Consider the following 13,902-nt stretch of genomic DNA (forward strand, 5'->3'; position numbering starts at 1 on the left):
CATAAGATGGGCCTACTGGATCTGATGGTTTACGACAAGAACACTAATAACTGCGACTGTGAGTTTGTTCTGTTATATGTTATTCTGTTTGTATGTATGCTTCTGTTACTCTGTTTGTATGTTACTTTTGTTGCTCTGTTAGTATGTTTGTTTGTTAATTTTGTTAATTTTGTTAATTTTGTTGTATGTTTATTGGTTACCTTTGTTATTGTGGTTGTATTTTTATTTGTTAATTTGGTTGCATGTTTATTTGTTACTTTTGTTACTTTGGTTGTATGTTTCTTTGCTACTGTTGTTCATTCAATATGGCCACGTTCGTTAATTATGTGTCTTGTACAAGCCGCTATCACATTTATTTATATAAGAGGTTTGTGTGTGGTATGACAATGTAATATCACCATATTATCGTGTTAATGAAAAACTGAAGACAATCACAAAAAATTTTACTCAAACTATGTTATGATTAAAAGATCGTACAGCTGCATTTGAAACTTTTTGCTTATGAACATCGGTAACAAATTCAAACGAATAAAAACATATCTATAAGTTGATTAACAAAGGCACATTTAACTAGCCAAACATACTTTAAAGCGTCCAGCCAAACTCAAAGATACAGAAACAAATAAATTCACACCAACAAACACACACACGCGCGCACACACACACACAGACAATCACGCAGACACACACACAGACACAAACACAGACAAAAACACACTCGCATACAGACTGCAACGAATACCTCTACTATCCTGGCATCTGTCGCATCGAGAAACCAGAAAACTCCGAGCACTTCACTTATAACTTCAGCCAAGTAACCAGACGCGTGTGCATGAACCTTTGTTCCAACACGTATGATACACAGTGTAGCGGCTTCTTGTTTGACAGGGCTGGGAAAAGTTGTCAGTTGTCCTCGTACACTGGCGATTGGCTGAAAGAGACCTGCCCACCTCCCAACATGACCAGCTATGAATTCTATCGTCGCAAAAGAAAAACCAGTTTGTGTCTTTTTATTATTTATTCTGTCGCATTAAATAAAAATGAATATTTTTAATGAAATTAATTAATTTCTATGAATTTTTTATCATTACTAACAATTTCATCAGTATTAAGAATGAATTAAAATTTATTACACTAACAATGAAATTAAATAAAATTTTTATCATTATAGAAGTTTTTATTGTCAAGTTTGAGTCACAAACTTGACAATATCACCATCTTTATCGCAGCCTCCCAAATAAACCATTGCACGTTTGAAGAGAAACAGTGCATCTTTGTGAATGAGGTCGGAGCGACTGATGATTGGGTTCTCCAAGAGGCCTACGATTCATTTGTTATGAAAGACAACACGTTGAATCTAGGTTGCCATTTTTACTTATCTACCTCTTCAATTATTGTGACTCTTATCATTATCATTATTACTAATTTTCATAACAACCAACTCACCAGCCAACTTCTTTATTGCTGTTATCACTCATCCAGTTATTTATCATCATTATAATCAAAGTTTTCACACAATTGTTTATATTTTTTTTATCTACACGATCATTTGATCATCATTTTCATGATGTTTAGGTTCAGGCCACGTAGTCAGCCTGCTGACGACGGAGTTGAAACCAAACTACTTTGCCAGGTTAACCTCTCCCTACATCAACACCACGGACATGTGCCTCGAGTTCTTCTACTGGTTCCAAACCGACAGGACCTCTCCAGATTTGGTGGAGTAAATTTTTAGTATTCATATTTCTATTACTATGTCGTTAAATTTTTTTTAGAACATTTCATTAGTCTGATTGGTTAGGTAAATAAAATTTTAACGTTTTCAGCGATTTTGAGTTTTTTATTATTCCAACAAATGCACAGATTCCAACTTTAACCGTTAGTTCAGTGAGCGAGGAAAAAGTGAAGAAGGACCTGACGTCGACGAGCAAGTACATGCAGGACTGGACTCGATTCTACGTTGATCTACCTGCTGGCATCAACCAAATTGTCATCGAAGGTCTGTCGGGTGAATTTTTAGGAAAAGATTACATGAAATAAGATTTTTTCTGACATGAACAATGTTTTGTATTAACTTATTGTTAACATTTTTGCTCACTGAAATACGAACGCTTGATTGTTTGGTTTGAACAGGTAAAAGGGCTCAGTTTGGTAAAAACGGGATAGCCTTAGATGATGTTAGCATCACAAATTGCTCACAAAAAGGTGAAAACTCTTATAACGAAAGCTTGGTTATTTATATTAAATTTTCAACAAAATTTTATTTAGTTTGAAACTAAACTAAGAGCTTCACTAAACATAGATGCTGTGCAATCGTGCAAGATAACAAGGAGAGGTTCAGCTTATGTCGGAAAAGCAAACATGTCAGCAGCCGGAGAACCCTGTGCCAGATGGGAAGCAGTCAAAAGTAATCTGATCTACAAACTGCCAGATAAAACTCTTAAAAACGCCGAAAATTACTGCAGGTTGATTTTTAATCTATATTTTTTTTTATAATGTACAGACTAACGATCACAGGCTTGTGTAAAGTTTCAACCTTTTATCTCCCCCTAGATTCATACCTCAGGAAAACTGGACGGAGCCGTCGTGTTTTGTGAAGACGGAGACCTCTTACAAGATAGCTGTCTGCAACATCAGCTACTGCGGTCTGTTTTGTAGGAGTATTCAACGTTTATGACCGCAAACATGAAAAATCTAATCTTAAAATTAAAAAAAACTTTATCACATTAACTCGAATTTTGATATATATTTCTGCTATAGAATGTTCCAGTTCCACGTCGTTTTTTAAATGTGATGGTGGCTTATGCCTTCCAGACAACTTGAGATGCAATGGGATTAAGGATTGCAACGATGGCACCGATGAAATATGTCGTAAGTCGATTGCTAAAAGAATGTAATTGTCTAAAATTATTTGTTCATTTATGATTTAAATTGATAATTTTTTCAGTTCGGGTTTTGGAAGATATGATAAAAAGTAATAAAACAGTGTTGTTAAAAAATAAAAATTAAAAAAATTGAAAAAATTTGAACAGAATTTTTTTATTGAGAAATACATGTGGCTTCAACATTCCTTTTTAAATGCGTCTTATTTTTTTATTGAACTTAAAAATATTTCTTAAATTGGCATATTGGTAACACTTTTTTTTTTACTTCAAATGAACACAGCCAACCTCACGAATGTTGTCTGCTCATTCGACGACAGCTACATATGTGGCTACACGCGCGACCGGCTTGGTAGTTTGCAGTGGACTTTCACAGCGTCAGGCAATCTCGTTCGCTACACCAAGGCCTCCATTTATTCAAACATCACCGCCCTCGGTATGTAGAAGGAATATAGCGTCTTAGCAAAGATACTTTCATGAAAATTAGCAACTAGAATTAATTAGAAAGTTGAATTTGATATCATCATTTTGGTGGAAAATTATTTATTTTACAATTACTTCAATTTCACTTCTAGCCTCAGTAATGCTCGTGGAGTCGATCTACGGCATGACAGGCGATAAGGTTCGATTGATTTCCCCCCTGTGGACTTTCACCGGCAACACGCTCATCTCAATCCAGTACATCATGTCGTCGTCAGGGAATGACAAGGATAATGGATTTTCCGGTTTATACGTTTATAAAGGTAGAAGTCTTTTCTATGGATTATAAAACAGAAAACGTCTAATTAGTGGTCTATAACAATTAAAAAATGAACGAGTTTCATAGAACTCAGTGTTCGGATTTGGAGGTCTAGAGACATTGTGAGGAACAAAAAGAAAAACGGATACCCCCAGTTTTAATTAGTGGTTGATCATATTAAAAATTTATATTAAAGTGAAAATCTAAATATCTGGTCTATTGAGGTTCAACATATTGAAGCGAACAAATTTGGAAGAATTGGTTTTATTATTTCAAAACAATATTACCTTGTATGTGGGTACAAGTATTGCCAATAAAATGCTGGAGAAAATATTTGAGAAAAAATAAAAGTTGTTAACCCGTGAAATTAAATTGTTACATTTTAAAAATTTTTATTGTAAAGTATTGCAGCTGTACACTGTCCAAATTCAGCTCTGATAACGCTAAAAAGCAATAAATGTTATGTTAAATAGTTTTTTTTTTATACAATTGTAGATCTTAAATAATAATTTCTGAAAATCAGAAATTTAATATTCAAACCATAAATTGGACGTGGAAACTAATTTGCAAACGTGAGTTGGTGTTTGAGCCGATGAAAAAAATAAAGACCGGGCAGTTTTTAGAAAGTTAAGAGGACATAGATCTAAAAACTGTTTGCGATTGAATGGTTTGCCAGTTGCGTTAAACAAAAAAAATTTGAATATAAGCTATTGCTGGAAGGCTTAATCAAAAACTGAGTTACAGAATAATTTATTAAATTCAATCATAAAAACAGACTTACTAGTATCAAAGTAATAAAAAGTGTTGAAAATTGTAATACGATCTATAATATTATCAACTTTTTTTAAATTTTTAATATCTCTTGTAAAATTTGTCATCTTGGTTAACTGGATGATGTTGATAAACTTGTTTCAACCTTAACTGGTTTTGTCATTACAAGTTTGAATTGCTAACATCATCATTACCTAGTTAGTTTATTAATGATTGAATAGAAATTAACGAACGACAAACAACATCATAATTTCAGGTTCTCAGCTGTTTACTCCACTGAGATTGATTTTCAAGAACACAGATTTCAGTAGCGAAGAATTTAATAAAAAGGAATTTTGTGTCCCTACTGGAACGTACCATTTGATTTTTGAGGGTGTCCAGGGTCGTCCTTACGAACAAATTATTGCCCTGGCTTCCGTCAATGTGATATCTGTTGGTGAATGTCAATTGAACTATAAAGAAACCACAGAAGGTCAGTTGTGCTTTTTTTGCAATGTAAATTAGTTTTCAACGTGTTTTACTGATTTGTTTGAATTTTTCAAATTTTCCAACAAAATTGTTTTATTGAACGTTGTTATCAATTTAATAATTTAATCAAGCTGACAAATTTTAAGCACTGTCTATTTTTTAGTTTTGATTTGTTTTTTTTCACAACTCCTTGCATTTGGTTTTGCAAACGATTTTGAAGTATAAAATTGAAACCAGAGCCTGGAGATCTAGACTGTGCCTTCTCCTCTCTGTGCGGCTACAAGTTCACGTCAACGTCAGCCTACTTCAATTACACGTTCGCTTACTCGAAGACCCTTTCAACAATGAGCAGCGGACCAGGTATGCTTCAATCATCTCAATAGCAGGCTGACATTCTGCTACTGATTATTTATTAGTGTTACAATATTCTGTTATTAATTTAAAATTTAGTAATATTAAAATTAGTAAAAATTTGATACTTTCAATAAAAAATCAAGCATTATATGAAACTAATGCTTAACTAGCTTGCGGCAACACGTTCAACGGCGTGGAAGGGGTGATAACGTCCCCAAACTACCCCAACAACTACCCCAACAAACTGGACTGCAAGTTCAGCATCGAAGCTCCAGACGGCGCTACCATCACCATCACGTTCCAGGAGTTCTCCATCGAGGCGGAGAGCGATTGTTCTTTCGACAGATTGGAGGTCTGTTACTCATCTAATTTTTTTTCCACTTGATTGCAGTGATCTGTGGACTAATTTTGAAATACTCCAAAGGGCTAATAATATGAGAAAAAAAACTAGCGACTTTTTATATAAAAATAGTGGATGATGATTTTTGCATCACCTCAGATTTTTCCTGTATTTGGTTTGGGATTTACAAAACCATCATCACATTGTTTTTTTTTTATTTAAAATTTATTTTTATTTACGTACTTACCCCAAATCAAATGCTCCGAAAATCACAAACCTACAACAGTTCATCGACCCACTCTCTGACAACACGAAGCTCTATTGCGGCAGCACTCTTCCCCCACCCGTCATTTCCAAGGGCAACAAAGTCTCATTTCTATTCAGCACCGACTCCAACGTCAACAATGGAAACTTCAAGATAACATACGTTACTACTGTTGAAAAAAGTTTGACCTTTTTATTTGTTATAATTCAAATATTTATTTTTCTCCGAAATCCTGAAAAAAATATTTCTACTGTAAACGGATTCTTTAGCAATGTCATACACTGTTTTCATTCATAAAATAAGATATATTGTCGATTAATCATTTGATTGTCGGAAACGGCCAACGTTAACTACCTAAAATGAAATGTGCTGGTAAGAAATGTTTCAACACACGTAGGTGTTGAAACATTTCATACTAGCACGTACAAAACAAATTATTAAAAATTTATAAAAGCAAAAAACAACAGCTGCTAACAAACAAAATCACAAATAACTAACAAACGAACAAATGAACGAACGAACAAACGAACAAACAAACAGAGGTAGGATTTGCACTACAGTTCAAGTACACTGGCGAATCACTTCTTCAAAGTTACAACCAGGTAGCCAAGTTGATATCTCCAGAGCAGACCCTGAGTACTAAGAGTTGTTTGGCCATCGAGTTTATTGCGTTGGCTCAGATGAGAATTTTGATGATTTATCTCGATAAAAACGGCCTGTATAGAGAGGTAAATAATTTTTATTATAATGTTCAATTAATTTAAGTAGTTCAGTTATATAAGAAATATTTTTGTTCGCAATTTAAATACATACTATATTATCCATTGTTCAGAAAACTCTGTTCAAAGTGCCTAAGTCATTGGGTCGCGACTGGTCGCGCCTGTACATCGATTTGAACGCGACCACACCTGCCACAGCTTTAAAACCTGCTCCGACTGCCGATCAAATTTCCAGCTTTTCAATAGTCATAGAGGTAACAATCAACGAGCTGTTGAGCCCTGACGCCGCCACAATAAGAAATATTTCTTTGACGCAAGATAAATGCTTGCAAAGAGGTTAGCAATAAAAAATGTAAATTTTCTATTTAATCAGTTCTGACTTCCGTTCGCCCACTCTCAATACTTTATTATTTCATTTTTTCTTTCCCACTAAATTTCGCCTTCTTTAAATTCTGACTTATTTTTTTCTCGTCTCTCGTCATCAATCTCCTAAACGTTATTATGACTGAAGCAAATACGTTTTGCAGTGCGATCAAACACGTTGAAATGTGACTTTGAGGATTTGAACCAGTGTGGCTACTTGGATGTGTCAGCTGGCGACGTTCACTGGAACCGTGTCTTCGATGAAGATAGCAGTGGTTGGTTGAGTGTCTGCTCATTTGCTGGCAACGTACTTTGTGATTGATTGTAGTTGTGTGATCGACTGGCTGATGGATTTGTTTGTTTGATATTCTGTTTAGGGCTGGTAGACTGGATTGTTTGACTAAAATGTAAATGATTTAGAGATAACAGGTTGATTTTATAAATTATTCAATATTTAATTGAAAAGAAATTTAGCTAACAAATCGATTTGTAAGTTCTGTTTGTCTAACTAAGTCTGATTTTTGTATGCATAACTCCTTTTAACATCGCTATAGTGTTACGTGAATTTGTATGTTGCCACTTTTAAATAGTCCAAAACTATTGTTTAACATTTAGATCGTAAGAAGGTTCGCCTGTATGTAGGTTACTCTGTGAGTGTTGCGATCAGATCTGACAAAATATGTCACCAAAGATATTCAACAGAATTTTTGTGGTCCACATGCGTGATGAGAATTTGTATTAAAAAACAAATCAAACTTTTTTAAAGCTATTATTGTAAGCAAATTTTATTTTGATAACTCAGTCAAAAAGTTAACAAAGCATTATGAAGAACTTGAAAAAACTTCACGCCAATCATTTTTATAGATAGATACAGTCTAACCTCCGTAAAACCAACTTGATGTTTCCAAGTTTCGTTGTATAGAAATTCGTTATAAAAAGGTCCTACTGTATTTTCATCAGCTCAACCAAACAATAAACAAAATTTCATTCTTTAATTTTAAATTTGTACTTCCAGTGCACTACATGAGCGCCTACTTCGATGTGACCGAGCAGAGTTCAGCAGTCCTGAAATCGACGAACTTAATCATAGACTCGAATAAGTGCCTTCAAATTCGCTACCTGGCAACTGACCCTAACTTCGAAATTGAAGTGTCCAGTAGCAGCACAAGCGGCGAGGTCACCAGACAACAGTTATCTTCAGGCGATGCTGCCATCATTAACTACAACGTGAAAGCTGGACAACAGGAAATTTATATTAAGGTGAATGTAGTGGGAATGTGATGGTGGTCATTTCTTGTTTAATTTTCAAATGAATATAAATTAGTGTGATGTTTAGATTATGGTTATGCGTTTGATATGATGACGATCGTGTGATAATGAACGTGAAGATGATAGCATATTGTTAATTTAATTTAACTTTTCAATTTTATCATCGCATTCATCATGATGGGGATTAAATTGGAAAAAATTGAAAAAATTTATCCTATCTCCATTTCAGGTATCCCCGCCGTCATCTACTGAATATATTCGTACGGCCGCAAGCAAAGTCAAAATTCGGGACATCAATTTGCTGAACCAAGCTTGTCCAACAGGTTTCCATCATCATCTTCATTTTCGTCATCTTCATTGTCTCCGTCATCATCATCGTCTTCATCATCATCCTCTTCCTCCTTGTTGTCATTATTTTTATATTGTTTTTTTTATCATGTTTATCACCTTCACCAAAATTATCAACAGAATATTTTTTGTTATTAACTCTACATTATCATTATTTATAATTTTCATTGTCATTTTCTGCTGATGTTATTTTTCCGCTTGCGTTTTTAAAAAATTTACTTCATCGATCAACATCACTTCTCCATGCAATCAACATCATTATTTATCAAACAACTTTGATTTCTCTAGCAACTCGGACGGAGGAGAGCATCAACTGCAACTTCGACACCGTCTTCGTCTGCAACTTCATTACCAACTTCCCTTACGGAGCTCCATGGAGCTGGGTCCCATACAGAAACATCATCGATCTTGGCAACGCTACGAATGCTGGTAGTAGCGGCAGTGGTAGTAGCAGCAGTGGTAGTAGCAGCAGTGGTAGTAGCAGCAGTGGCAGTAGCATTGCTGCTACCGATTTGAACAGCAAAAAACCTAAAGTTCTGGATGGAGTTGATCATGGTTAGATTTTTTTGGTTGTTGTAGTTTTTGATAGTTTTTCTGAAACGACAAGAGTATGACCGAAAATTGGGAAATTTAAACTAATCACTGACTAAGCTAAGGGAACTAACTAACTATTTTTAATATACCATCACTATCAAACATGTACATACAGGCTCCGTAATGTTGTTCAACAAGTCATCCTCAAACAACATAATGAAGGGCATCATATCATCACCTCTCATGACCCTCAACAACACTTTCTCCTTGACCTTTGAGGTCATGACCTCTAACCCAAAAACAACTGTCTTCAGTATATACTACGGCACTGAACTTGGACTGGTAAGTTGTCATGTCATCAATATTGACGATAGTTTGAAATCAGATAACGAATGTAACATAGAATAAAAAATTGTAATATAAATGTTAAAAGTTATAAAAATGGTGATTGAATTGTTTTCAAAATATTCTAAAAACCATTAAAATGAATAAACGTAGCAGGTCTTTTTGAAATAATAGAGTTACCTTTAGTTATCACTTGACACCGATTAAAAAACTGTCAAATATTTGCTTGTTATATGTGATCATACATTAACAATAAACATACTTTACTTCTTATTCTCTGACTTTCTTGGTTTAATACTTGGAGTACATACTATTTTTGGAGTACATATTCATTTTTGTGTCCTTCTCACGTTGATTTATAACTAATTCACATAATAAACCTGTTAAAAAATATCCAAAATATCACCACGCAGGTGACCGGGAAACTGATGGAGGTACAATTAGGTCCGAGTCTAATCTGGATCAACAAAACCATATGTCTACCTGGGAAGTCCATGTACATATTTTTCGTAGCTGATGTTACAAACACAAAGGATTTTGTAATGCTGGATAACGTTGTTTCCAGTAAAACTGCGTGCAACACTTCATTCAGTGATCCGAATATTGGTTTGTCGTTCCGATGTTTTGCAGTTTGAGTGAATTTTTAACTTTTACCTGTAATCGCTTTGGAATCAGCAGCCAATATTATAAAACTTTCAGGCAGATTGTAATAATGATTTTGAAATGCTTATCAGAAATTAATTTTTTTAGTTACTACCACTAATCGATTTAATTTCACTTTTACTTCAGTGAAAAAGTCATTAAATAAGACTTTCATTTGCAGTTATTAGAGAAAACTTTTGCCTCTCCTTTCACTATTTGTATTGTTTACAATCAACGTTATGATTATTTATTCATCGTATTATCATAATTTATTATTTTTTATGATGATTCCTAATTAATTTCCTGACACTTGCAAACAACGACCACCACACAGTTTGTCCATTGAAGGAAACAGGTCCAGGCTGTTCGTCAACATTGTTCAGCTGGTCATCCACCACGCAATGGCTGGGCACCAGCTACGTGCAGAATGGTTTCAACCCAGACAGAGAAGGTTGTACTGGTGGATGGAGGATGGATGGATGAAAATCGTGACAATGATGATGATTGTTGGATGTTGAGGATGATGATACTGAAGAGAACGTAAATGATCACCAAGCAGATCATGTTGATGACGATGATTGGAAAATGATGGTGATGCCGATCCAACCGATTTGATGGCGTCAGTATTTATGATGTTTATGGTGGTGAATGGATGGTGAGAATACTAATGAGACATTTATGATGATTATTACTGGAACAACCAAACAGATTGCGTATACGTGTTCGATCGCTCTGAAGGCCAGTTTGACTTCAAAGAGGATAGAAAGAATCAGCGGAGCAACCTGACCGGATGTGACATGTACATCCGGGGCAGAGGTCAAATAAAAGTTAATCTATGGTTCGAATCTTTTGAGAGTCTCAACTGTGCTACGCAGTATTTGGAAGTGAGTAGTTTGTTGTTTATGTTCATTTGTTTTGTATTTATTTTTTCATATATTCTGTTTATTTCATGTTGTTTATGATTAAATTGTTTTAAACAAAATTTTACTATTAGGCTGTTAGCGTCTTTTTTTTAAAGCTCTGACAGACATGATATTTATTCAACACGCAGAAATTTATGTAGCAATAAATTATATATTTAAAAACAGAAACAAATTTTTTTTCATACAAAACAACTGAAATCACGAAAGCAACAGCAGAAAAAAGTTTAAACATGTTATGAATATACTCACGACACAAAGGTTTGGAGGAAAGATGCCTCTGACGCAGCTCCATCGTCTCCCACGAAATATTGCAACAGCGTCATTATCTCCAACCTATCTGTGGTGGATGTCTTGCAGATCCACATAGCAACTGAAGCTGGCTACCCGAGATTTGTCATGAAGTACAATTACACTGTGCCGTCGACGAAAGGTAGTTGAACACGTTGTTTTATAAACCCCAGCAATAATTTAAATGTCAATTTTGCTCTTTTCACGCAATAAATAGTATTTTTACATTAGTATTTTTACATATTTATTAATAATTTTACAAAATCATTGAAAATTTGAATCGAGAAAGCCAAAAATAAATTCCAGATTATTTAGCCGGCTTGTACTACCAGTCACAACAACAACAATCAACAACTACAACGACAACGTCCTCATCCACAACTTCCCCGACGACGATCTTCAACCAGCAACCAACAACAACGACGACTCAACAGCCACTGACACTTGTGAAGAACGTCGCTTCTTGGATCTCGCCGATCAAAACTCTCACGAATAATTCAGTCTGCATCTCTTTCGATGTTGCTCTCATGTCTGCAAGTGTTGAAGTTTTGGCTCTCTACAAGTTCAAGAATGCCAACGTCAAACAGATGAATGTCTTCCAGGCTTCGAAGTACAAAGAGGACCAACTCTACTGGACCAATGCCACCTTTCAAGTAATCAGTTTGTTGTCTTCTACTTTGGACAAAGTTGGACCTAGGGTTGTAACAAAAAGTTAACTTTTGAAAGGGAAGCGGTCCACAATAAAAAAAATAGCGTTTACGTCAATGATGTTAATGAAGATAATGATACTTTTAGAAATTTGACTGTTGGTTTATTAACAACGATCAAGTTGTTAATTACCACGAAATTAGTTTTTGAATGATAATAAAATGTTATAAAAAATAAAAAATGACCAGGTGAACTTTGACCCTCCGTTGGGCAGTCCAACCGACAACAACCTCATCGTCCAGTTCCATTTCCTGTTCAGTTTGAACCTGGACCAACCCGCTAAGAAATCATACTCTGGGTACGACATCGTGTCAGGGTTCAACAATTTTCAGATGGTTGACGGCAATTGTCCCCGTCTTACGGGTTATTGTTATGCAATTGTTATGCTTCCTGTGGTGAACATTTTGTGGCTTTCTTTTGAAAATTTAAAATTCCAACAGATAACTAATTAATATTATTCATTTAACAAGCGACATTAAAATTAATTTAAAAATAATGTATACGCGCCTGTAAAAACATGTTCAAACGAAATTGTTAACCCCTTAACTCAACTATGCCACGAAGTGAACTCACGCTATGGCATCATGTACAACGTTTTTTATACAATATATGAGCCAGTCACTGATATTCATATTTATTTTGACTAAAACTCGTGTTTACAAGTAGAAATAATAATTTTTTGCGGACGACATGACGAACTCTTTCAGAGATGGACCAGACCTCGCCACCCATATGTGCAGTGGATTCCAAATCGTGCAACTTCTTCGATGCGTCTGGCGGCATCTCCAGATGGGTCCGCGCGTCGCATCGAGCCAAAGAAGACAGAATGAGTGAGTGATAGAATATCACGATGATAATGACAATTATGTTAAATATTTTGTTGCTTTCGCTGTGATATGCAACTCTTTTTTTTGTTAAAATCTGTTGGACTGAAATTATCAACATCACATTTGCTACTTGTTAACATTTGCAGATGACTGTAAGGTGAACAGTGACAGTTCAACGTACAAAGGCGAAACCTCGCAAACAATATCAGGACGGAAATGTCAGGCCTGGAAACAACAGATCCCTCAAAAACATAACCAGGATTCAGGCGATTATTTTGTTGGAGGGAATCTTGACAATACCGGAAATAAATGTCGAAACCCGTCAAATCCATTCATCCCTAGAAACAGTTGGTGCTACACGGTGGATGTGAAGCAGAGGAGGGAATACTGCGATGTTCCGTTTTGTGTTGGTCAGTTAATGTTCGTTTTAGTTTAAGTTGTTGATTTAAGGGAGAATATGAAACTGAGTAGATAATACTATTATAAAGTATTAAAACAACTAATGAACAATTATTGAAGCTAATATCATCGTTAATTCTAACATTCATAGACACAATGTACACAATATTTTATCATCAGATAATCTCTACCAAGTGGAGTTTGCAGCCAACCTCATGTCGGCTGCCACCCTTCTCTCTCAGCCAATGAAAATCACGAGAAGTTTTTGTTTGACCTTCAAATACATCGTTGAGAGTCCCTTCATACAGTTTGAAGTTTACACTCTTGATGAAAATAACGTTGAAATTAAATCGAACGTAAGTGAAGTGTGGCTGGTTCAAGTCGTGCCATTTTAATTGCTATCACTGAATGCATATATTTTTCCACTTTATTTCATCCTATCTAAAAAAATTTATTTTTTTAATTATTTTTATTTGCATGATTCAGTATCTTTATGCGATAGTTGGCTAATAAATTTATTTTTTTCCAGATTCCGGCATTGTCCGATTCTTCAAGCGTTTCGGCGGCCCAACGTTTCAGCAGGGTGGACAATGTGATCGTGTACACATCAGTCACAAATGAGGCCAACATAACCGTAGACCCTGGTGTCCAGAGGATCAAGTTCGTTGCCAAAAAACTGGACAGCCAGTCCAATTTGAAAGTTATGATTAGCGAGATT

The 13,902-nt window shown here is 35.2% G+C and overlaps 2 protein-coding genes across 2 annotated transcripts; both read left to right on the top strand.

The window, feature by feature from the left end:
- Positions 1 to 5,413: 5,413 nt before the first annotated feature.
- HELRODRAFT_147387 (hypothetical protein) lies at positions 5,414 to 5,981 on the top strand (the record flags this gene model as incomplete). The annotated part of the gene is made up of 2 exons (XM_009032200.1): positions 5,414 to 5,566; positions 5,841 to 5,981. Coding segments are annotated over 2 exons (294 nt in total), but the record flags the coding sequence as incomplete, so codon positions are not given.
- A 6,952-nt stretch (positions 5,982 to 12,933) lies between these two features.
- HELRODRAFT_70028 (hypothetical protein) lies at positions 12,934 to 13,221 on the top strand (the record flags this gene model as incomplete). The annotated part of the gene is made up of 1 exon (XM_009031837.1): positions 12,934 to 13,221. A coding segment is annotated over one exon (288 nt), but the record flags the coding sequence as incomplete, so codon positions are not given.
- Between the last annotated feature and the right edge of the window lie 681 nt (positions 13,222 to 13,902).

This window comes from Helobdella robusta, assembly GCF_000326865.2.
Source record: "Helobdella robusta unplaced genomic scaffold HELROscaffold_8, whole genome shotgun sequence".
In the NCBI taxonomy this organism is placed as follows: Eukaryota; Metazoa; Annelida; class Clitellata; order Rhynchobdellida; family Glossiphoniidae; genus Helobdella; species Helobdella robusta.